The sequence below is a fragment of the Eschrichtius robustus genome, chromosome 2, assembly GCF_028021215.1.
Source record: "Eschrichtius robustus isolate mEscRob2 chromosome 2, mEscRob2.pri, whole genome shotgun sequence".
In the NCBI taxonomy this organism is placed as follows: Eukaryota; Metazoa; Chordata; class Mammalia; order Artiodactyla; family Eschrichtiidae; genus Eschrichtius; species Eschrichtius robustus.
In genome coordinates, this window is record NC_090825.1 from 159,044,296 (window position 1) to 159,067,685 (window position 23,390).

Genomic DNA, 23,390 nt, shown 5'->3' on the forward strand with positions numbered 1-23,390 from the left:
CCTTCTCTCCCAAGCCTCAGGCCTCCCAGAGGAATCTAACCCCAGACTCTCAGGGCAGGGCTCCTCCAAGGACACTCCATGGCCAGCCTCCTGGCACCTTAATTTCCCAAAGCTCTGAACACAGAAAACACTGGGGCCTAAGAGGAGTCCCTCGAGGGGAAGTGGACACCACTGCCAGGACCCCCTGGAGCATCCCTGCTCCTGTCTGAGCTGGAATCCTGAAACCCTCTGCAGCTCTCAGAAGCTTTTACCTCCACCTACAAAGCCTCCCACCCCTGTCTTCCCAGAGGAGGTGACAGAACCTGAGCAAACTTTACCTGGTCCAATCTGGGAGTTGGTGGGGCTGGGCCTCTGAGTTCTGAGTTGGGTAACCAGCTGGGCCAAGAGGAGGAGAGCAGTGTGTGCACTGATCTCCAGCAGTGGGTCCCAGCGCTTTGGGGTAGGAAGAACCTCTTAAAACTCAATACATTTCATGGGTCCCCACCTGGGGAACTCTCTGCGTCCACTATGCCCATGAACCCCTGGCCCTGGCGGTTTCTCCACGGCCCCCACTTGGAGCAAGTCCCAGGCAGAGTCAGTAGGATTCTGGGGAGGGAGGAAGACCCCACAGCAGGGCTGAGGGGTGCCTGGAAGCGGTAGGTAGGGGGATCTCCGGCCTCAGTCCCTTCCTGCTTCGACTTTTCCCAGCCCAGAACACCTTCATCTCCCCATCCCGAAGCCCCCTCCCCAGCCTCCTGCTCACTCAATTTCACATCCAAAAAACAGAATCCCTACCTGCATGCTCTCCCTTCCTCAAATTCCTGCTTCCCCCCAGACACCTACAAACTCCAGCCACACCCACTCTTACCTCTTTGCCATCTATATTTTTAAACAAACTTAATTTTAGAACAGTTTGAAATTCACAGAAAAATTACAAAGATAGTACAGAGAGTCCCCATATGCCCCATGCCCAGTTTTCTCTATTTCCAGGGGAGCAAGAAGTTTCCCTGCTCACACACCCTGGAGCCTACCCTTCACCCCTCCACATCATTATCATCCTATAATTTGTACATCCGGTAGTCTGTCTCCTTCCCGCATTTCCCTGGCACTGCTCTGGCCAAGGTCACCAGAGACCACTAAATTGCCAAATTCAGTGGCCCTGTTGTAGTCCTCAGTTTCCTCAACCGGTGGGAGCAGGGTGACCAATGATCACTACCTCTTCTGCAAATCTGCCTCCCATCAGCTACCTGCTGCCCCTGAAACCCACACGCTCAACCTTGGTGGGTGGGTGCTGGGTGCCTCCTTGGAGGCCCTCCCACCAGGCTTTCATGTCTACCACTCCCAGCACTGATCACCCTTCAAGTCTCTCCCACTCCTAGATCTCGAGCTCCTCCCTGCCCCTCCCCCCCTCAGCACTGGGAGCCTAGTCCAATGGCTTCTGGGTCCCCAGAGTGGAAAAGCCAAGAAAGAGGGAGGATTCAGATCCAGAAGTTTGTCACTCGCTGTGTGACCTTGAGTAAAATGCTTTCCCTCTCTGAGTTTCCTCTTTGATAACATGTTGTGAGGATAAGATGTGACTGGATGAAGGCTTAGGAAGCGAGAACCCCTTCCCCTTCCTCGCTGCAGCCCCGCCCTTCCACGCCCACCTTCCTGCTCTGCGCTCCCCCACACCTCTCAGAGAAGGCTTCAAGGCTGACATGTAGGCTTCAGGACTTTTTCAGCACCAGCTGGTGGAGCCTTCTCTGCCCTCACCCTCCCTCTGCAAGTTCCTACCAAGCACACCTTCAAAATTTGCCCCCTCATCATTACAATGCTCCCAGCACTTTCCAGGTCTTGCCCCTGGCATGGGGCCAGCCACTTTCATCACTTAGCTCTGCTCCTGAGCTGCACAGACTACCGTGTGACTTTAGACTCTGCTTGGCCTTTCTTGTCTCACTATAAAATGGGGATGATAATGATGGTACCCACCTCATAGGGTCTGTTTGAGGAGTTTTTTTTTTTTAAATAAATTTGTTTATTTTATTTATTTATTTTTGGCTGCGCGTGGGCTTTCCCTAGTTGCGGTGAGCGGGGGGGTGGGGGGTGGGGGTGGGGGGGGGCTACTCTTCGTTGCAGTGCACGGGCTTCTCATTGCGGTGGCTTCTCTCCTTGTGGAACACGGGCTCTAGGCGTGCGAGCTTCAGTAGTTGCGGCACACAGGCTCAGTAGCTGTGACTCGCGGGCTCCAGAGCGCAGGCTCAGTAGTTGTGGCGCATGGGCTTAGTTGCTCCGTGGCATGTGGGATCGTCCCAGACCAGGGCTCAAACCCATGTCCCCTGCACTGGCAGGCGGATTCTCAACCACTGCACCACCAGGGAAGACCCTGTTTGAGGATTTTTTTAAAGTATCTAGAAAATGCTTAAAATGGCAACTGCACATAGTAGGTGCTATTGACGCGTTGGCCATTATTACTATTTCACAGCTGGGAAAACCGAGGTTGAGAGAGGGGCAGTTACTCGCCCTGTAACACACAGCTGGTGAGTGGCAAAATCTGTATGGGAACCCCAGTCTGTCCTGTATCACATCAGCATAGCACACACCCTCCCTGCTTCCCCTTCTAGCACCCCCATTTTTGCATCCAGGGGCTGGCCTGGAATTTGGTAGTAGCTCCTGAGGCTACAGCTGTGGGGTCTAGGGAAGGAGTCAGGGGGCAGGGATCCTAGGCGTGGAGAGCAGGATGTCTGCCCAGTGCAGTGGACATCCATGGTCAGGCATCCCTGCCTGTCTTCCAGTTGATTTTCCACTGCAGGCTCCAGAGGGGAGCATGTGATTCAGGCCAGTGGGTCAGAACCAGTGACTGCTTCAGGAATGGACACATGACCCAAGTCAGTCCAATGGGAGCCAGCCCTGAGCTGGCCCCACTGGATGTGGGCCTGGAGCTGGCTGAGGGGCGTCTTTGCTGATAATGGGGAGAGTTGCCTGAGAATAAAGCCAGCACTGAGAAAAGCAGAACTGAGAAATGGAGGTAGGGGGAGATCTGGGGATGGGGGGTGCGGAGAGCGCACCCGGGGGCTCAGAGACTCCTGATATACATCCATGGGTACTGGATCCTGCCATGTCTGAAGCCATTAACCTTTTAAGTTAAACGAGACAAATTATCCCTGTTTTTTTTTTTTTTTTTCTTTGACAGGCAAACATAGAAGTACAGAAAAGAGAGAAAGAAGGTAAATAATTCCAGCATTAAGTCCTCTTAATAACGTGTCTCTTTATAATCATTGGGCTATCCCTGTTTTTGCTTAAACTAGTCTGAAATGCGGCTGAGAGTCCTTCCTAGTTGACCTAGTCTCCAAGTAGTAGTCATTTTTGTCAGTGGCAAGGGACATGGGTGAAAGCTGAGTTAACCTTCTACTGCCCCCGGGCCCTGAGCGGGAGAACCTAGGCTGGTCTTGGGACTCTCCCTGGCCACTCTGTAGTGACCCCACTGCACAATCTCCCAGGGCTGACCCCAGCCCCCTGAGTTCTCCGCAGGCTCCCAGCAAGCTTCTTCTTGCCCCACCATAGCTCCTGGAACCCTAGGGTCACCCCCGCACGCCCTACCCTGCCCCACTTTAGGTCCCAGCTGGGGAGGAGCCCTTCCTCCACTCTCAGGTTTGGCTTTGGACTCAGGCCAACTCAGGTTCGAATCCCAGCCCCGGCTGCTGCCCCCTGTGTGCCATGGGGCAGGGCCCTTTAGCCCCTAGCCTCAGCTCCCTTCCTATAGCAGGACCCTGTGTACCCTGTGAGTGTTCCAAGGCCCAGCTGGGGCCCAGCACCAAGAAGGCAGCACCAGAATCATCAGTTCCTGCCTGTGTACCCTGTACTCCACCGCCTGTCTCCCTGCTGACTTCAAACGAGCTCAAGCTGCTCAGAGCTGGGAAATGCCCCTCCCTGGCCTGCTGTCTCTCCAGTTGCCCACTCAGCCCCCCTCCAACGGCTCTGCCCCCTCGGCTGGGGGGACTGCACTCTCCAAGGGAGCTAATGGCCTCCCATGCCCGGTACAAAGACATTTCCCAGTACCCTTGGCCTCCACCTGCATAGCCTCACACCCAAGCTTGAGAACACCGTGATCCCCGCAGTTCTGTGTTGGGGAGGGCGGGTGCTTGGACGTGCAGTGGGGAGCACCTTGGCCTTTGATCCATGGAGCAGCAGACCCGGGCCATTCAGGCTGGGTGGCTCTGGACAGGTCACTTTCCCTCTCTGAGCCTCAGGTCCCTCATCTGAAACATGCCTTTCATGACATCTCTCTTAAGCATGTTTTGATGATTAAATGACATCTAAGAGATTGCTCTGTGGTTCCGGCAGAGAGAGAGGTGGCTGTTCAGAGCAGGTGCCCATGCTTGTTTATACTTCCATCCAGACCAGCTCTGCTTTCCTGAGATTCAGTCCCCAGCTCTCTGCTCTTTGCTCTACTCTCCCTTTACATCGGCCCTCCAATTTCTTCAACCACCTTCCCCTGGCAGGAGCCTCCAAGCTGCCTCCTCCACCCCTCTTGGCTACTCAGCTGACCACGATGGCTAGTGGTCCTCTGGGCCCACCACAGCCAAGCCTCTTAAGACAGCCGTCTACACTCTCATCTACACACTCTCTACACCCTCCCCCTTGATCTTCCAACCCTGGCATCGGAAGTCACCCAGTTGCAAAAGGCCATGGGGACTCCTCAGCCTTACCTGCCTGGTTGACACTCTTGGTGACTTCTGGAAACACTCCTGCCCCGCCCGGAGGCTGTGATCCTCCACTTCTGGCGGCTCCTTCTGCTTTCTCTGCCCTGTGCTGTGATGTCGCTACTCCTCCATCTCTCATGTCTTCTCTATGCTGCGGCCCTGGCCATCCTAACACTGGATTTGGTCCACGTTTATTTTTTTTTTAATAGGATTTTTAAAAATTTAACTTAGTTGCCAACATTGAAAAACCAAATTTCACATAGAAGTCTGAATCTCCGGACGCTGTTGGTAAACTGGCAGATCTGGCTACAGCTCAGCATTCCCACACGGCTGCCCCCAGAAGGCCCCCCACAGACGGCTTCCAGCAGCACTCACCATCCACCCCTCTCCATGGAAACCAAGGATGGACTGAGAGAGCTTCATGGTTCAAGAGAAGTGGGAGAGAGTATATTTCTTTGCGGAAGTGAAAGATACTCTGCATTTAATATGCCAAGGATGTCTAGGGACTTCCCTGGTGGTCCAGTGGTAAAGAATCCGCCTTCCAATGCAGGGGACGTGGGTTCGATCCCTGGTCAGGGAACTAAAATCCCACATGCCACGGGGCAACTAAGCCTGAGTGCCACAACTACTGAGCTCACGTGCCTCAACGAGAGAGCCCGTGTGCCGCCCACGCGCCCTGGAGCCCGCGTGCCACAACTAGAGAGAGAAAACCTGCACGCCACAACTAGAGAGAAGCCCGCGTGCCACAACGAAGAGCCCACGCCGCAATGAAAGATCCCGCACGCCTCAATGAAGACCCCGCATGCCTCAACTAAAGACCCGACACAGCCAAAAAAATAAATTAAATAAATAAATAAAATAAATATTTTTAAAAAGGCAACAAGAAATTCTTTTAAAAAAAATAAGCCAGGGATAACTATGTTGAAAGAAAACCACATCCTACCTGCCTTGCTCCTGATGTGACCTGCCTGGGCCCCCCCTCTGGGCATCAAAGACAAGTATCTATAACTGCCCCAAACTCACTCCCAAATTGAATCCAAGGTGAATCTAGACTTGAATCTTCTGCTGCTCCCTGAATTGGTCTCCTAAATGTCCCATAGGCACCTCATTCAGTCATTCAACAAACATTCACTGGGCATCCACCATGTGCTAGGTACTGTTGTTCTAGGCTCTGGAAAGACGACGTGAAATTGGAAAAACCCGAATGAACTTTTTGGCCAACCCAATAACACAGGAAGCCCTGCACTCATGCTCCAGGGGTCCTCGAGAGAACACAACAGAGAGGCCCACCTCTTCTCTTAAAGAGGACAGGCCCAAGCACCTGTTGAGAATGCCAACAACTTTAGATGTGCTGAGGTTCCTCATGCCAAGGGAGCCCTGGAGGACAGGTGGCCATGGGCACACTGAATTGTCTTGGCCTAGTTTGGGGCCTTTCCTCAGTCCCTCTCCAGTCCAAACTTGGAACAGGAGAAATGACAGTCCCCCTGGGGTAGTGGAGGGCACCAGTGGGAAGCAAGAGACCCCAGGGAAAGATGGGGCCACCACCATAGCCTCCAGGTTTTGAGGTAGCAGGCAGAAGTAAGCTTCCGAAGGAGTATCCCTGGAGCATTGCACTCAGTGCCGGCCAGTCCCAGGACAGTGCAGCCAGCTTCGTGCCTGCCTTCTAGTCTGGCTCATGGCTCAGCAGCTGTGCGACTTTGGTCAGGTCTCCTAAGCTTTCATCTATAAAATGAGAATAACTGCAGGCACCTCACAGTGTTGCTGGGAGGATCATGTAAGACGATGTGAGGAATGACTGGTATACTCCAGATGTCTAGCAGACCTGCCTTCCTTCCTCTCCTCACCTCTCATCCCAGGTCTCCACTCTGGGCTCCCTGGGACCTGTCACTGGATCCCATCTCTGCCTTTTGGCTTGTTGCTCCTCTCTTCCCCTGAGTCCTGCCCCTCCTCCCAGTCTCTCTCCTTCTGTTCACCCCACTCACGGCTCTCGGGGCTTTTTCTACAACACAGATCTGAACACTTCTGTGCCCTGACCTCCCCACCGCCACCCTGTCCTCAGGAAGCAGTCCTGGCTCCTTGTCCTGGCACTTGTGGCTTCCCAGGACCGGAAGGCTGCCCTCTCCAGCCCCACCTTCTTTGCCTGCAGCATACAGATGGCAGCGGTCCCTCTAGGCCCTCACCCTGGCGTACTGTTTTCCACGTCCCATCCCTGAGGATGCCCCTCAACTCCTCTCCTCTGACCTCCACGCCAGGTCAGCCCAGGCGCCCCCCACTTCTGCGGGTCCTGGGCCCAGCACACGCGATTCCCCTTTGCCTCCTCCTGCTGACTGAGAGTCCTCCATGTCCCCATCACAGGACCACCAGGAAGGTAAGCCCTGGAAAACTTAATCTCCACCCTGCTACGTGCCTCAGATCCCACCTTTCTTGATGCGTGGGGGGAAGTGCACACCGGACACAGCTGGATACAGGTTTATTGTGGCACTGTACGTGAAGAGGGGCCGGTGTGGCCAGCACCAGTGTGCAGAGGTGGTGGAGGGAGTTGGGGGAGGTGAAGCGGGTGGGCAGGGGCTCAGGGAACCGCAGGCTCAGGCCAAGAGTCGGGGTTGGGCAACTTTTGCTGCCCCTACCCAGAAATCTGGGGCGATGACTCCAGAACCAGCAACCCCTCCAGCTGGACAGGGCGGGGTGGGCAGCAGTGGGTGGGAGGGGCTCACACGTGGGAGAAGGCGTGGCTCTTGCAAAGGGGCTTGTCCTTCTTGGAGTAGAAAGTCTTTCCTTCCAGGTTGATCTGACATATCTGGGAACAGCCAAGGTCCAGTTACATGGGGTTGGAGGTGGCAAGAGAGGCCCCTTCCCAACCACTTAGGAATCCCAGAGGCAGGGGTGGGAGGGAGGGTGGTGAAGAACACAGGGCTCTGGGGGCGGAGCCTGAGTCGGAGGAGGGGCACTCACCGCGCACACGAAGCACGTATCGTGCCAGCTGAAGCCCAGCGCCTCCAGGAAGCGGTCCCCGGCATCGATCTTGAAGTCACAGCCTCGGCATTTTGTGCCAAACATCTTCTCATAGTCTGGAGACACACAGAGAGGAAGGGGACCCTGGGTTCTCCCCTGCCCGCACCCCGCCCCCTCACCCAGCCCCGCCTCCTTGCCTGTTCCACCCCATACCTCGCTCGCAGTAGGGGGCCCCTTCCTCCATATAGAAGGCCCTGTTCCGAATGGGTGTCTTGCAGGCCGCACAGGTGAAGCAATGCACGTGCCAGGTCATCTTCAGGGCATGCATGATCTCCTGGGAGGAAGCGACAGTCACTTGGCAGCTCAGCACCCTCCTCTCCAGAGCCGGGGACACAGGAAAGCAGGCTTGGGTCCTCTTTCAGGGTAAATGTTACGTCTGCACACGCATTGCTGCTACTTTCTCTCTCCAACCTTGAGGTCTCCCCGTGGCTGTCCACCACGCCATGTCTAAAGCTCAGCTCCCAATCTCTGTACCCCAAACCTCTCGCATTCCCACAGCTGTCTCCATGTCAGTTGATGGCAACTCCATCCGCACGGGCCAAATTCCCTGCTTTCTCCCACACCTCACTTCAGGTCCACAAGGAAATCCTGCTGGGTCCACCTTCAAGATGCGTCCAGATTCTGACCACTTCTCACAGCCTCCGTGATGTGAGATGTGAGCCTTGGGCACCTCTGACCTGGATGACTGCATGAAACTGGCTTCTGTGCTCCTTCCTCTGCCCCTACAGACTGATATCAACCTGTGCCAGGTCACATCCTTCTCTGCTCCAATTCCTACCTAGTCCACATTTCTCTGAGCAAAAGCCAAAGCCCTGGGAAGGGCCCAGAGGCCAGCAAGTCTGGCCTCTGTCCCTCTGCTCTCCCCACACGGCCTCTCATCCATGGCTGACACACCAGACACACCGTCTTGGGGCTTCACACCAGCTGTCCCCTCTACCTGGACTGCTCTGCACCAGATACCTGCAAGGCTTACCCCTCACCTCCTTCAAGTTTCTGCTCGAAGGTCACCTTCTCCATGAGGCCCACTCTGACACCACCAGTTCATAGGCCAACCCGCCTTCCCAAAGCCACACTCCCAATAGTGCTTTCCTTTTTTCCACGCTAACATACTACCAGGTAATTTACCTATTTTGTCTAATGCTTACTGTCTGCTCCCCACCCCCTTCTTCCTGATCCAGTGTAAGGTCCAGGAGGGCATGAAATACCAACTGTTCTGTTAGCAGGTATATCCCAACAGTGCCTGGTCCGTGGGTATGCATCACAAGTGCTCGTGAGTTGAGTTAACCTGCTCCACTGGAGGCCTGCCAAAGCAGAGGCTGCTGGTGGGCTGAGCTCTCCCTGGGGCTGGGACCCTCGGGCCAACCAGGGCAGCAGCATTCCTATCTGGAGCAGGCAGAAGGCAGTGTGGAGCTCGGAGGGGGGATCAGATCTTTGGGTTCAGCCAGACCTTAGCTGCATGGCTTGCCCAACAGCTTTACCTTCTCTTGACATTTGGCTCCTTCCCTTTTGAACTGAGAGCCTAATCCCAGCTTTGCAGGGGTGTTATAAAGATGGTCCCACATCTGAAGCCAGGGGTCCCAGACCCAGTGCCTGCCAGGGCCAGGTGGGGACTGTGCTGTGGGAGAGCACCTGTTCTCCCTGCAGGGCTGGTGCTGACCACTTCATTTAGGAATGCCTGGAAGGCTCAGGTGGAAATCTAGGTGTTAAAGTCAAATCCAGTTTTTCAATGTTGGCCATTAATTTAAAAATGAAACAGTGTGGACCAAGTAAGACGTAAGTGTGGGAAGCACCTAGCTCTCAGCTGGCCCGTGTGACCTCTATAAAATCTGTCATGGGAATTCCTGGCAGTCCAGTGGTTAGGACTCCATGCTCTCACTGCTGAGGGCCCAGGTTCGATCCCTGGTCAGGGAACTAAAATCCCACAAGCCGTGTGGAGTGACCAAAAAAAAAAAAAAATTTGTCACATCTCACATATACCTCTCAACCATCCTGGGCAGGAAGTTACTGCCACCCCCATTTTAGTGAGGCCCAGAGAAAGTGACTTGCCCCAGGTCATACAGCCAATAGATGGCGGAAATGTGTTTTGAGCCCAAGTCTGGCTCGCTACAAAGCTGGCTCTTCCCACTGCCTGGTGTTGCCTCTTTGCAAGGATAAGACAAAGGGTTGGGGGAAGGAACTTGGCTGTGAGCCCACAGAACAGGGTCTTGGCAGGAGCATAGGGAGCCCAGAGCTGGGCCCAGTGGGAGCGTGGGCAGGGAGGCAGGTCTCTGCCAGTATCCAGAAGAACCCGTGAGCCAGTTTTCCCTATCTTATGCCCAAAGCTTCCTAAATCTATCTGCCTCTCCCATCCCACCATGCTGACCCAGGGCCAGCAGCTCAGTTCTCCTCCTCTAGCTGTCTCCCCCTGCCCCGGGGAAGCTTGCCAGGCACACCTGACCTCAGCAGTCCCCAGCTCTGAACTTCTAACACGGCCCCTGCCCCCCTCTTCCGCCTCATCTCACACCCTCCCTGGGTGTTGCCTTGTGACACAGCTCTTCCCTCCTCTTGGAACACTTTCCCCTGATCCTTCTCCATGCTAATTCCTACTCATGTTTTAAGTTCAGCTTAGAGGCCACTTCCATCCACTCCTTCAAGTCTTAATTGACCACTTCCTATATATGGGGCACAGCATAATGCGTGAGCAAAACAGCCCTGGCCCCAACCCATGAAGTTCACCCTGGGGAAGAGATGGGACAATAGGACTGGAAGGTAGTGAGCAAACAGTGGGGAGCCTGGGCTGGTGGGGAGGGTGGGTATCAGAGAAAGTGCCCCTGAGGAAGTGCTATTTGAGTCCCGGATGAGAAGAAATGAGGTAAAGAGAGGGCTAAAGAGTATTCCTAGCAGAGGACAGCCTGTGCAAAGGCCCTGTGGTGAAGGGAACAGCACACCGGCAAAATGGAGAAGCCCATGTGGCTGGAGCACAGAGTGAGGGGGGCTGGTGGTGAGTGGTGAGCCTTGAGAGCATAGTGTTCCAGAGGGTCCCCAGACCAGGGGACAGGTCCCCTCTAACGTGTCCCCTCCAGCTCTGCTGAAACAACCTGTCCTGTGTTTCTCTCCCCATGCTCCACTCTGAGCTCCGAGAGCAGGCATAGTCCCAAACACCAGGCACAAGCAGAGCCCAAAGCATGTGGTAAATTGGGAAGGTTAGCTTCCTGCCCCACGGGAGGGTGAGGTAGGAGCTTCCTGGGGTCTGTCAGGCCCTGGAGTCCCTGCAAGAGGGGAAGCTGAGGGCCCCTGGGCCACACTGTGGAACCACTGGCCTGGGCTGGGGCAGGAGCAGGGCTTGCCACCTTACTCTGGGCTTACTCTAGGACCCAGGAGCCAGTCAGGCTCTGTGAGCCTTGCCCCCTCATCTGCGGCCTGGGTGATAACCCTGCCCACCCAAAACTGTGGCAGGGAGGGACAAGAGTGCCGTGCAACACAGGCAGGGCCGTCAGCGAACAGAAGGGCCTTGATCTGTGGGAAACGAACCCAGATGCCAGCTTAGGAAAGGTCCTGGGATCCAGCCCGTTCTGCTAGAATAGTCCAACAGGGTATGGCCTAGGCTGGTGGAGAAATTACTGTGATCTTGGGCAAAATTTCCTCATCTGTAAGATGAGAATAATCCAACTGACTTCGTAGTATGATTAGCTGGATGCCTACACATAGTAAATGACCCACAACACAAGACTGTGATAATATCCTTTCTTCCCTTCCAGTCTACTGATGGAACCCCCATTTTTTGCTGGGCACATAGCTATACCAGACTATATTTCCCGGCCTCCCTTGCAGCTCAGTGTGGTCATGTGATTGAGTTCTGGGCAATGGGATGGAAGTGGAAGGGTTGGGTGGCAGCATCTTCTAAAGATGGCTCCCAAGAGCCTTCCACCCCTTCTTCTCATTCCAACGTCCTGCTGGTTGGAACGTGGAAATTTTGCCTGAAGCTCAAGTGGCATCTTGGACTATGAGTGGTAAGTAAGCCAATGTTGAGAATGTCCGAGAAACAAGATACAGGAGCCTGGATCTGCCTACAAGTCCCAGATTGCCCACCTCTGGACTTTCTTAGGTGAGTGATAGCCGCCCTTATTTTTTCTATCACTTGCGGTCAAGGTAATCGTCACTAACATGACCATCACTACAGAGCTCTCTAGCCACATCTGGAAGCTCTGCCTATGAATCCAGAAATGGGGAGAAGCGTGAGTGGCAAGAAGAGCCCAAGCTGAAAGTCAGCAGTGCCTGGGGCTGCTCTGGTTCGGCCCTCATGCTCTGCAGCCTTGGGCAATTTCTGCCTCCCTCTGGACTTCAGTTTCCATACAGGTACAACTGAAACCCCCTCAACTTGTCACCCTGCCTGTTATGCTCCCCTTTCCTCAGGCTGCTCAGCCCCTGACACCCTCAGAGTCCCCTTCCTCTGTGTGAGCTCCTGGGGGCAGGGCCACACCTGTCTCTTCACGAGGTGCCCCTAGCGTGGGGCATACTGCCCACACTCAGTAAAGAGAACGAATGGGAGAAGGTAGATAGTGCATCACTCTTAACCCATGACATGTGCTGACCCAAGTCCCAAGCCCAGCTCTGGGTGGCAGCTAGGTTGCCCTGCAGGAGACCAGGTCAGGCTATACTGCATATTTAGCCTCAGCGGGAAGAATAGGATTTTGAATCACAAGTTTTTGAGCCTAAATTTCTGGCTTTGCAAATCAATAGTCCTGTGTCCTTCAAGCCCATCAAGTCATCTTTCAGAGTTTCCGTTTTCATATGTACTAGGGGCGGCAGACACTGTGCATTAGCCTCCCAAAAGCCTGTCACAACCCCCTTCTCTTTTGCCTTTCTCTCTTACAGAGGACAGAAGCTAAAATACTGGATTTGCCAGCTTCCCCCATGGCCCAGGTGCTCACAGGATAACAATTCCAACAACTGAGATAAAGATGCAAGTTCCTGGTTTTTCTTCCAGAGTCAAAAGGCAAAACCTCATTAAAAGAAAGCATCTGACCCAACCATTTATCTGGCAACCATGATACAAAACACTTGAGGACAAAGATCTACATGCTAAGGATTTCAGAACTTAAAAAGAGGAAAAGCCTGAAGGCATCCTTGAGCTGCTATTCCACCCCTGGAATTCTTGTGATTGAAGTAAATATTACTCCTTCTGTTTCAGCCTCTGTAGTGGGGTTTTCTATTACCGAAGCTGAATGCAATCCCCACACAGCAGCCATCTCTTGTTTTGGCCTGACTAGCACTTACCTCCCTTCTTTGGGTAATGTCATCCTGGTTTTATTTTCAAGGAACCAGTCCTGTGGTTCAGGCAAGGCCACCAGACCCCACTCCAGGAGGGGGTGTCACCCAGGCCTGGCCAATTAGAGTCACGCGGCTTGGTTCGGAGATGGGCATGTGAAGCAAGCCAGGCCAATGGGCATCAGCACGGGGACTCTTGATACATCAACTGGCACAGAGATGCTCTCTTTCACTTTGTGGTGCTAACCTGGGGAGATGTAACCCTGGAGCCACTGTGGCACCATCTTTGCCGCTTTCTAGGGAAAAGCATGCTGGGAACGAAGCCAACAAAGATGAAACCAGAGGCAAGCAGTAGAAAGACTCCTGATGACCTCGGGATACGCATTCAGCTGGGCCTGAAGTTAGCACCCCTCAGCCTTTCTGATTATTTGCGCCAATGCTCTCTTGCTTGAGCCCTTTTGAGTAGGATTTAGGTCATTTGTTAAGAGGATCCTGATTAATGAAAAGTAAGATCAATATAGCAGCCCGACTGTTAGGCTGGTAAGGTTCCAATAGGCTCCTGCAGGGAGAGCTCCCAGGCTCAGGAGTTGCTCAACAACACTCAACACTCAAGGGTCAGACTTGTCTCCCCAGCCACCCGCCAGCCCCACTCACGCCAGTGATCTTCTTCTTGCATTTGGCACAGCTGGGTGCATAGCGCACGTCATAGCAGGGCGGGCAGAAGATGGCGCCCTTTTCCTCGAAGAAGCCACCCTCTTCCAGGACCTTCCCACACTGACTGCACACAAACTCCTCGGGGTGGTACGCGTGGCCCAGTGCCACCAGGTAGCGGCCCCTGGCAGGAGGCAAGGGCAGTGAGCGGGAATGGATGCAAACGAAGTTGGGGCTCCTGGCCAGAACCCCACGGGGTTTACCCAACACCTACTACGAAGCCTTGCAGGGAAAGTTCATTCTCTCCATCTCCAAATAGGGTAGAAACAGGCTTGGGAGGTGACTTGACCAAAGTCACACAGCAAGAGAGACAAAGCTGCACTGTTTTGATGACAGGAGATGAGGGAGAGGGGCAGTGTTGGAAAAGGGAGGAAGGTTACACTGGGTGAGAGCTGCTGATTTAGGCCTAATAAGTTGAACCCAAGGAATTGGTGCCCTGGGGGGGCAGGAGGCCTGGAGTGCCCGTGAGCCCTGAAGACCAGTGGGCACTTGAGCTGAGCCTGGTGCCCACCCTGTCCTGCTTGCCTGTTCCATCTGGCCTGGGGAGGGCCCTGCAGGTCCCAGATAAATGGGGATGTCTGAAGGAAGGGGTGCTTCACAGAGCCTAAGAGCTGACAGGAATCTAGAGCAGTGAAGGGCCTGGGATGAGAACTAGGAAGGCACACTGTCACACTGATTCTGGGGGGCTGTGTGACTCTGCCAGGCCCCGGGGAGCAGCGCAGAGAGGGAGGGACTTCAGAGGCTTAGCAGAGAGAGACCAAGCAAGCAGGAAGGAGAGAGGCAGAGGGGCTGGGAAGGGGAGGCCCTTCCTTGCCCAGAGAGCAGCGAATCTAGGGCTGCCGCTTGGCTGTGTCATTGGCACTTCCTCCATTTCACCAGGGCAAATGCTGAACAGAGGCTAATGATGGGTGGGCTGCGGGTAAGGAATGCGGGATTCAGAATCTGAGGAACCAGCCCAGGTCCCTACCCTCACTCCAACAGGGAACCGAATCCTCATCCTCCCGCAGGCGCGGTTGAGATGAGTGGGGAGATAGATGGGGAAGCAGAGATCAGAAAGACACCAGGGTTGAACTTGAGATCAGGAAAGACCATGGTAGGAAAGGAACAGGGCCACCCACCGGATGACCTTGTGGCACTGGTGGCACACGGGAGTCTTGCCATTGCTGCCACCGCTGCCTCCAGGGCCCCCTCCAGCGGCAGCCTGCACAATGGAGGTGCGGTTCTGCATGGGCGTGGGTGTGGCTGGCTGGGTGTGCCGGGTCAGCACCGTGCTGGTCTTGTCCGGGGCGTAGCGCTCAGCGAACGCAGGGTCCACAGCCCAGGGCGGGCGGCTGGTGGGGCTGGGGGTGGTAGGGCCTGCCAAGGCCAGGAAAGTGACTCCAGGGGGGTGTCCAGGGACGCCACAGGACAGTGGGGAGACCCCGGGGCAGCTTGGAGGGGCCCACCCCCATGCCTCTGGAGGCTACCCACCCTTCCCCAGGCCCGAGCCCACTCTCTCTCACCAGGCCAGGGTTCCTGGGGTGTAGCTGAAGCTGGGGCTGGGGCTTCTGTCCTGGGCACCTGGCTGTAAGATCTGCCATTCAAGGCCCTGCACGGCTGAGGCTCCTGGCATGGCTCCACCCCCCAACCTTGGTCCTGCTGGCCCCATGGGAGATGCGTGGGTGCATGAGAGCTGCTGGATTGGACTCCAGGTCCCACTGGGGTAGGGATGGGTAGGGCAGCTTCTCCTAGCCAGGTTCCAGCTGGCTGGTCTGTGGCACAGGGCTGGGAGGTGGAGCAGGGCTCTCACTTCTGGGGCAACTCTTGGGTCTCCTTCTGATGGCAGGGCCCCCTTTGCTGGGTACCCCCACCCACTGAGACCCAGACTGGCAGGGCCCATACTGGATCTTATCCATCTAACACCCCTTTACCCCAAATGCAAACCAAGCCCACAAAGATAGAAGACAGAGGCAGAAAAAGCAGGGCCGAGCATGTTTATTTTCATGCCTAAGCCAGCACAGACCTGGCAGACAGCAGTACCATAGGGCAAAGAGTGAAGACAGTGTCAGATGGAGCCAGGCCCTGTGCCAGGAGGGCAGCCGAGGCCAGGCCAGTAGGAGGCTCAGTCCAGGGGCAGGAAAGGGAGGGGTGAGGTAGGCAGAAGCTGGAGGCACCAAGGGGGGGTGCCCTGGGAGGAGGAACAGAAAGAGAGAGGCAGAGAGGGCAGCCGGCCGGCGAGGGCCAGGCTACGACTGCACGTTGAGCACATGGGCAGAGCGCTGGTGGTGCCAGTCCCGGAGGCGGGTGTAGCGTGGGCTCTGCAGCTCCAGGACATACTTTTCCCTGAGGAGCAGAGAGAGAAGGAGGAGAAAGTGGAAGGAAGGAGAGATGGAAGGGAGGAAGGGAGGAAGGGAGGAAGGGAGGGAGGACTGAAGAAAGGAAGGAGAATGGAGAAGCCTGGCTAGGGACGGCCAGGGGCAGACACAGGGTGGTGGGTGGAATGGGAGAGGCAGGAAGTGAGAAAGAGGGGCTGGAGCTCGTCCTGTTACCTTGATTTCTTCAGATGCTCCTCATCCGGGTCTTGCACTAAGAGGGCAGAGGCAGGAATTGACCAAGAGCAGACAGAAGGCCACCCCAGCCCTGAGCCCTGGCAGAGGGTCACGGGGTGCTAGAGCAGGCTCCAGCTAAGCCCAGGCCCGGGTTGGGGGCCAGGAAGAGAGTCTGCCCTGCCCTGGGATGGCACTTACTGAACTCGGTGCCCGTGAGGTGGGCGAGAATGCGGAAGGAACGGGACTGGCCTGTCCCAGGCCTCGGCCGCCAGTCCTCCGTGTCCTCCATCAGCCGCTGCTTGCTGGCGTCTGGGACCAGCAGTCGGAGCGGCTGTCTGTGGGGAGGGTGTGGCTCAGAACCTCATGCTGGGGTGGGCAGCGGGGGCAGCCCCTTCCCAGATTTGGTACATGTGGGCTATAGTGATGGCAGAGTGGGGAAGGGCAAGGCCAGGGCCCTGCTGGGTGGGAGGTTGGATAGGTAAGTGAGAGGGGAGGAGGGCAATCAAGGTGAGAGGAGGGCAGCCAGGGTGGGAAGGGGCCACCACCCAGAGTGCCAAAAGGAAGAAAGAGAGGGACAGGCAGAGGGGGCTCACTGACTTGTCAGGGGTCTGCACCTGTGAAGGAAATAGACACATGGACAGATAAAGGGACAAAGAAATAGACAAGGGAAGAAAGATGGCAAGGGATCAGAATAGCTTGAGGCAAGGCTGCACTGTCTAGGGCTCAGACGACCCGACACTAAACCCCAACCCCAGGCCACCAGCGAGGGGGCGCTGCCTCGTTCAGAGCCTCCAGAAGGACAGTGCCCAGGCAGGAGCCACACCCTCGGAGGGGCCCTGTGCCTGCAGTCCCCGCCCTGGCCGCCAGGGGTCGCTGCCGCACGGTTCCGGCCCGGGCTGGGGCGCAGCGCAGACTGAGCAGCAGCGGGCAGCGGGCAGCGGGCAGCGGGCGGGCGTGGGGCTGTGGACAGATGGCGTGGGCGGTGGGCGGGCAGGAGGGGTGTGGGCGGGCAGGGTGCACGTACCCATTCTGCTGCGGGGCGCTGTCAGCGGGCTGGGGGGCCCCGAAGGGCCGGGCCGTCTTGTTGAGGGAGGCGCTGGGTGCAAAGGTGTACCGCGGGGGGTCCGCGGCGGAGGCCAGGGCCTGGGCGGAGACAGAGCGGGCAGGGAGGGCAGGGGCGGGGACCTGGCTAGAGTGGGGTGCCCCCCTGCCGCGGAGAGGACTGGAGAGGACTGCGGCGCTCCTGCCCCACCCCCACACATCTGGCCTGAGGCTACGGGGAAGGGGCGACTCGGGTTTCAAGGGGCCCATTTGGGAGCGATGATCTCCGCCCACGCGGCCCGAGGGCGAGGGCGGACTAGTGCAGCTTGCAGCACAGGCCGGCGGGAGGCAGACAGGCAGACGGACAGACAGGCAGATACGCGTGGTACCCTGACCGTGCGGCAGCCCCCGGCCCAACTCCCAGTCCCCAGACTCCCCAGCTGGCCTCCACCCTCTACTCCCGGCCAGGGATGGGGGTACCAAGGCTGCACCAGGGAGGGCAGGTCAGCCCGGACGTCCAATCCCACCCCGCCTGCCGCCCAGATGTCCCAAGCCCCTCACATACCTTCTGCGGTTTGCTCTGAGGCGGCTGGGCCCTAGAAGAGAAGGGAAAGGGGTGTTGATGGGCAGCCCCAATGGCGTGCCCACCTGCCAGGCCTGCTCAGCGCCCGCATACCTGCTGAGACCCAGGCTGAGGCGCTCCCCGCAGGCACGGATCTTGTTCTGGGCTTCGATGTGTGTGAGGCCCCCCGCATTCTCGCCATCGATACTCAGCACCCAGTCGCCCACGGACACGCCGGCCTGCGCAGCTTTACCTCCAGGAGTGAGCTATGGAGAGACAGAGGATCATGGAGGCCCAAGGCTCTGCAGGCCAAACTCAGGCCAACAGCAGCCAACCCTGCCTTTCCTTAGCTGCTCCACTTGCAGAACCCAGAGGCCTCTTCATTCAACATATTTCTGGGCAGCTGCTGCATACTAAAGCCATCTGGAAGGGGGTGGGGCTCACCTGAGCTTCACCATCGCCCCAATCACCCTGCTTAGTTATTCGTTCACCTCCAGGGACCCTCCCCACAGTCCAGAAACTGCTGACATCAACAAGCAGCCACCTTCAGGCTAAAACCCAAGCTTCTCAGCTCCAGCCGCAGCCTTTTGAGGCCCCTGCTGGCTTCTCGCCCAGGCCATTCCACCCACCAGACATGCCCTCTGGCTTGTGCGTGTGGCAAGTACCTCCCTGAGCACTGTTGGGTGCTCTCATTGACCTCTTACACTCCTAGCACCCTGTCCTGGGGCCAACTGCAGGGATCTACCGGAACACTTTGAGCGCCAGGAATAGGCCCCATCACCTCTAGGTTCCCAGTGATCAGTGTGACTGAATGGGGTCCAAAATGTCAGCTGGGGCTTCATAGGTTGTAAATAAATATGGATGTCACCCCCAAGCCCTCAACTGCCACATCACCCTCTCCCCCCAGTCCTTCAGGCTCTGAGTTGTGAATCCTTGGTTCCCATGGCAAATGAGGAGCAATAGTAGGCTGGAAGGAATGGTCATCACCAGTATGAGCTGAAACTATCAGGATGACCTCTGGGAAGTGGTGGGCTTTGGCGAAAGGAGAGTGGGATGGGCTGCCTCTGGTGTGAGAGAGTCCAGCTATTTATGAAGGCCTCAAATGCTGGAAGGAACCAGAATTTGGCCTTGAGATTAGGAGGAACCAACAGCAGTTTTAAGGCCCGGGGTGGGGTATTTGCCAGGGTCCAGGTAGAGGTGACCCTGAAGAACCCAACTGGGCCCTCCCATCCCTCTAGCCTAGTGGCAGCAGCAACACAGGCAGGAGTAGCACTGCTGTTCATAAGTCTAAGGCCACAGGGCTGCCTGGCCATCTGGCAAGGGGCCTGGCATTGAGCAGGCTTGGGGGGAAGTGCTGGGAGGCAGATTCACATTGTGAGATTTGAGGGGTACAGGCTGCCTGTGGCCCCATGAGGCTCATCAGGTAGGCTGATGCTCAGACTCAGTTGAGGTAGGGAGAGAGGAGGTAAGGGGTTCCACAGAGATGGCAGAGGGACCATATGCAGAGACTAATGGCACTAGGGCAAGAAGGGAGACCTGGGTTTGATGGCTCTATTTCATGCTTGGGAAGTTAGAAGGGTAAGACAGCTGGGTGGCCCTTTCTTCACCTGCTAAAGGATAACAGCAGCTTACATTTATTGAGTACCTAGTACTGCCACACACTGAATCCTTCAACAACCCTGTGGAGTAGAGTCTGGGAATATACCTATTTTACACATGGAAAAACAGAGAGGTTAAGTAACTTGCTTCAAGTCGCCCAGCTAGCAACTCAAGAGGCAAGGCCAGGACCCTGGCCCTAAGGCCCCAGCCTACCAGGCCATCTCTGCTGAGAGCTGGGGCCCAACTCAGAGGTCAGCCCTCTGGCTGGAAAGACCCCCTGACCTCCTAGCTGGGTTTAGGGCTTGGATCCCCTATCTTACCTCTAGTCCAATCCAACCCCTTATAATGGGCATGGGGAAGTGACGCCCTTGCAAGGAAGTGACTTACTCAAGGTCGTGGTGAGTCAGTAGACGGGAAACCTGGTCTGGCCACTCCCTACCCACACTGGCTGGCTCCTGGGAGGTGTGGGCTAAGCTTGAGGTGGGGGTCTCAGGTTGAGCAGGAGCAGTTGGCTCCCAGAGAGGGGATGGGGAGCTGGGGACTACTTCCTTCTCTGGAGTGAGGAGGATAGGAAGCACAGGAGGGATAGGGGAATGATCAGAGAGGGGGAGACAGAAGCAGAAGGTGGGGGGGCAGGGGGGCAGGGTGTGTCTGGAGAGAGAAGCAAGAGGGCCCAAGGGACCAAGGAAGGGAAAAGCCAGGGGGCTGGACACTGCATGGAGTAGGGGGTGAGTCAGCCTGAGGGCTCCACTGAGCAGCCCAACCCCCAAGTCCCAGACATTACCTCATCTCCCAGGCCCGGGCCTACAGCCAGCCCTAGCCCCTCCCTGCCCCCCTACATGCTGGGGTCAGGGGAGAGAAAGGGTGCCAGCCCAGCTCAGAAAAGACCACCTCACACACCCACCCACCAGGGCCTAGGTCCAACTCCAGGGATGGGCTCAGCTAGTGGCCCCACCCACATGCTAGGGCTGCTGACAAGGGAGCCTGGGCTCAGAGTGCCCCCAACAGGCCACATTTGAAAGTCCATCCCTTAGGCTACTTTGTTGCCCATCCCCACCAATGAAGAAACTGAGGCGCAGAGGTCAGCCAAGGCCCCAGCCACATTGGCCAGCACTTTCCCAGGGAGGGGAGTATAGGGTAGGTTTCCAGGGCTGGCAAGGCTTGAGTAGGGGGTGGGTGTATGTGGTAGGGACACCACTGCCCTTAGCTACCTTGCTGGTAGGGGAGCTTCCAGGGAACCCTGTGGAAGGGTCCCTGGGAACAGTGACTGCCTGCCTGGCCTGGCCACCAAGCCCAACTCTGACAGACTCTGCCTTGGGGCCCCCTCTAGCTGGGCCCTCTGGCCCCCTCCAGGCTGTGCTTGCCCTGGGCTTCCTGCCAATAGCTGCCTGCCCACCAGGAGCCTGGGTGGGCCTCTCTGGACAAGCGGATATGGTGACAGGAAGTCCCCACCCCCTCCTGACCCCCAGGCCACAGTCAGAGACACCAACCCAAGGGCTGGCCTCGTGCTCTCAGGGCAGGCAGTTTGTTCTGTGTCCCACAACTGACCCCACAGCTGGAGCCACAGCCTGGTGGTGATCAGCTGAGGGGCCCACTCATGGGGTTCAGGGGTCCAGGCCTAGGCCAGGTTTTTTCCAGCTCTGCACACTCCAGCCACCAGTTGGCCATCCCAGCATGGGGCTGCATTCTTGGGCTTATAAGGCAATCCCCCTGCCATAGGGAGGAGCCAGCCCCCAGCTCCGCCCCCACCAGAACAGGCTCTTGGGAGCTGAAGTCACAGCCCTAGAGCCCCGTCCCAACCCCTGCTTGGGGTCAAAGGCCACTGCATCCTGAATGGGACCAGTGGCTGGGATATAGGTCCTCACATAGGCCTGGGGAGAGGCGCCCCACCCACCCACGAAAACTGCGGGCCACCCCTGTGCCTGAATTCCAATCCCTGCTTTGCCATGGAATCGCTGAAGGAGCCCCTTCACCTCTTCAAGTCATCTCAACTGGATAAACAGGTTGAGAGTTGCTATTCCTTGGGTGGCAATGAGGATGAAGTGAGATCCTGCAGTCAGAGTGCCCTGCCTGGGGTCCAGCTCCAAGCATTGCTCCCTCAAGCAGCTTAGACCCTTCCTGGAGACCTCAGGCTCCCCTCCTCCAGAAATGGCATCTCCCTGAGCCTCGAAGGTGGCCCCAGGAGCTTCGTGGACTGGCATCAGGTACAGTGCAGTGCTGTGGAAGTGTGGGAGCTCCTTTCCTAGTATCTGCCTAGTTGGGAGTCCTTGTGGCAGGTGCCCACATCTCTGGACCTGGACACCTCTTGGCCTACTGGCCTCAGCTCACTCCTGCTCAGACTCCTCCCATCACTCACTGGAGATCTGAGCACCCAAAGATTCCTGAGGGAGCCCCTGCCTCAACCTAGGCTCACCCGGGAGATGGAGAGGGGCACATTGAAGTCCTTGCCCCCCTGCAGCCGGAAGCCCCAAGGTGCTGGCCCCTCTAGTACCACCTTGAAGGAATCCATGGTGCCGCTCCTGAGAGGAGAGAAAAGGTGAGTGATGCATAGTGGGTGCACAGGCAGGCCCATCACGGGACACCAGCCTCGGACTAGTGCCAGGCAGGCACTGGCAGACGCTGAGCACACCCAGGGGGAGGGTAGGCGGGCACCTTGTTAGGTTTGGCTGGGCTACTAGCTGGCAGACCTCACTTTGGAAAGACAGGGGCAACCCCCCTTCCCTAAGGAACTGGGAGGGTGAGGGGAGCCCGCATCCAGTCTTGAGGTTCCTCTCATCCAGGAGTGGACCGCAGGGCTAATTTGGCACGGCCTCCTCCCAAGCCAACCTGGAGCCTCGGACTGGACGGCAAGGCCAGTCCGGGGCCGGCGCTCCTCTCCCCCGCCCCCAGGTCCCGGCAGGCAGGCCTCGACTGGAGCCTGCTCGGACTATATAAGGCGTGTAAGCTGACACTATGCGGAGAGCCAGCGGAGGGAGCACACGGGGGCTCGGGCCGCGAGGGGGAGGGGTGGGGAGGGAGGCAGCTGGAGCGGGTCCTAGCCATTCCAGGACCAGTCGAAGCTGCTGGGAGCCAGGGCGGGACCCCTGGGCGCTGGGGGGGACTGCGCGGGGGCGCGGCCCCTGCGGAGGCTGGTGGGGGCTGGGACTCCAAAGCGTGGCCAGGAAGGAGATTCATCCTGGAGCTCAGTGGGGGTGGTGCCTCCCACACAGGCCTGCTACCATCCCGACGTGACTCAGTTTCTCCCGCCCGGGCCCCATGCACTGGCCGAATCCGGGGAGTAGGGAGCGGCGCAAGCGCCAATCAGCCCCGCCGCAGCCGGCTTTGCCGCAGGAAGGCGGGGGTAGGGGCTCCGGCCCACCGGAGGAAGCGCAGAGCTGGCTAAGACCCCCAGTACCCCCTGTGGTCCCCAGTAGGCCTCTGCCCCCCGCCTGGTCCTGCCCGAGACGCCCCACGCTGTCGCATGTACCTGCTCGGCCCCACCGGGGCGCTGCTCAGCAGCGGCCTCCAAAAAGCCGCGTTGGGTTCAGCCGCCCGAGTTCTGACCCCGCCCCCGTGGCCGCCGTCCGCTTTGAGCCCGCGTAAGGGGGCGGAGCCAGATACCACGCCCCTGTCAGAGTCACGGCCTCTCGGGCGGTGGGAAGCCCCACCCAATCCTTCCGCTCCGCCCAATCACGAAGTCCCATCTCACTTTGAGCTGTAAGACACGGCCCTCCTGGGTCCCCTTGGTGGGGCGGGGCCTGGACGGGGCCTGGGCGGGGACTGGGCTGCTGGACACCCTCCTTGCCCCGGAGCCCGAGCCGCCGCTCTCCTGGCCCCTTGCGCCTCCCGTTGGAGGAATGAAAAGAAAGCCGCCTTAGAAACCAGACAGATCTGGACCTCAGTCATCTCTGAACCTTAGTTTCCAACTCGGAAAAATGGGACAATGATACTCGCCTCTCAGGGCCGCCGTGTACATAGGCACAGTTTGGCGTAAGGCACAGCCATTGGCGGTTCCAGAATTTCTAAATCGGACGAATTTGGTAGAGAGTTGCG

The 23,390-nt window shown here is 57.3% G+C and overlaps 1 protein-coding gene and 1 non-coding gene across 4 annotated transcripts; both read right to left on the bottom strand.

Moving 5' to 3' along the window:
• Positions 1-3,114: 3,114 nt before the first annotated feature.
• Positions 3,115-3,241, bottom strand: LOC137760376 (small nucleolar RNA SNORD97). Its single transcript, XR_011073329.1, has one exon. It is a non-coding gene; the product is annotated as a small nucleolar RNA SNORD97 (small nucleolar RNA).
• A 3,870-nt stretch (positions 3,242-7,111) lies between these two features.
• PDLIM7 (PDZ and LIM domain 7) lies at positions 7,112-22,911 on the bottom strand. 3 transcript variants are annotated; one of them, XM_068536453.1, is made up of 13 exons: positions 22,825-22,911; positions 21,772-21,877; positions 17,874-18,025; positions 17,763-17,793; positions 16,754-16,770; positions 16,355-16,491; positions 16,157-16,193; positions 15,131-15,192; positions 14,747-14,984; positions 13,572-13,752; positions 7,824-7,944; positions 7,611-7,726; positions 7,112-7,455 (listed from the first exon to the last, which is right to left on the bottom strand). In XM_068536453.1, exons 2-13 carry the CDS (start codon positions 21,865-21,867, stop codon positions 7,369-7,371), a joined length of 1,275 nt encoding a protein of 424 aa, XP_068392554.1. In that variant the 5' UTR covers positions 21,868-21,877; positions 22,825-22,911; the 3' UTR covers positions 7,112-7,368. The 3 variants fall into 3 exon arrangements, with proteins under 3 accessions (XP_068392554.1, XP_068392553.1, XP_068392555.1); XM_068536452.1 differs by lacking the exon at positions 16,754-16,770 and adding an exon at positions 17,181-17,299; XM_068536454.1 differs by lacking the exons at positions 7,112-7,455; positions 7,611-7,726; positions 7,824-7,944; ... (2 more) ...; positions 15,131-15,192; positions 16,754-16,770 and adding exons at positions 15,588-15,950; positions 17,181-17,299.
• Positions 22,912-23,390: the final 479 nt, after the last annotated feature.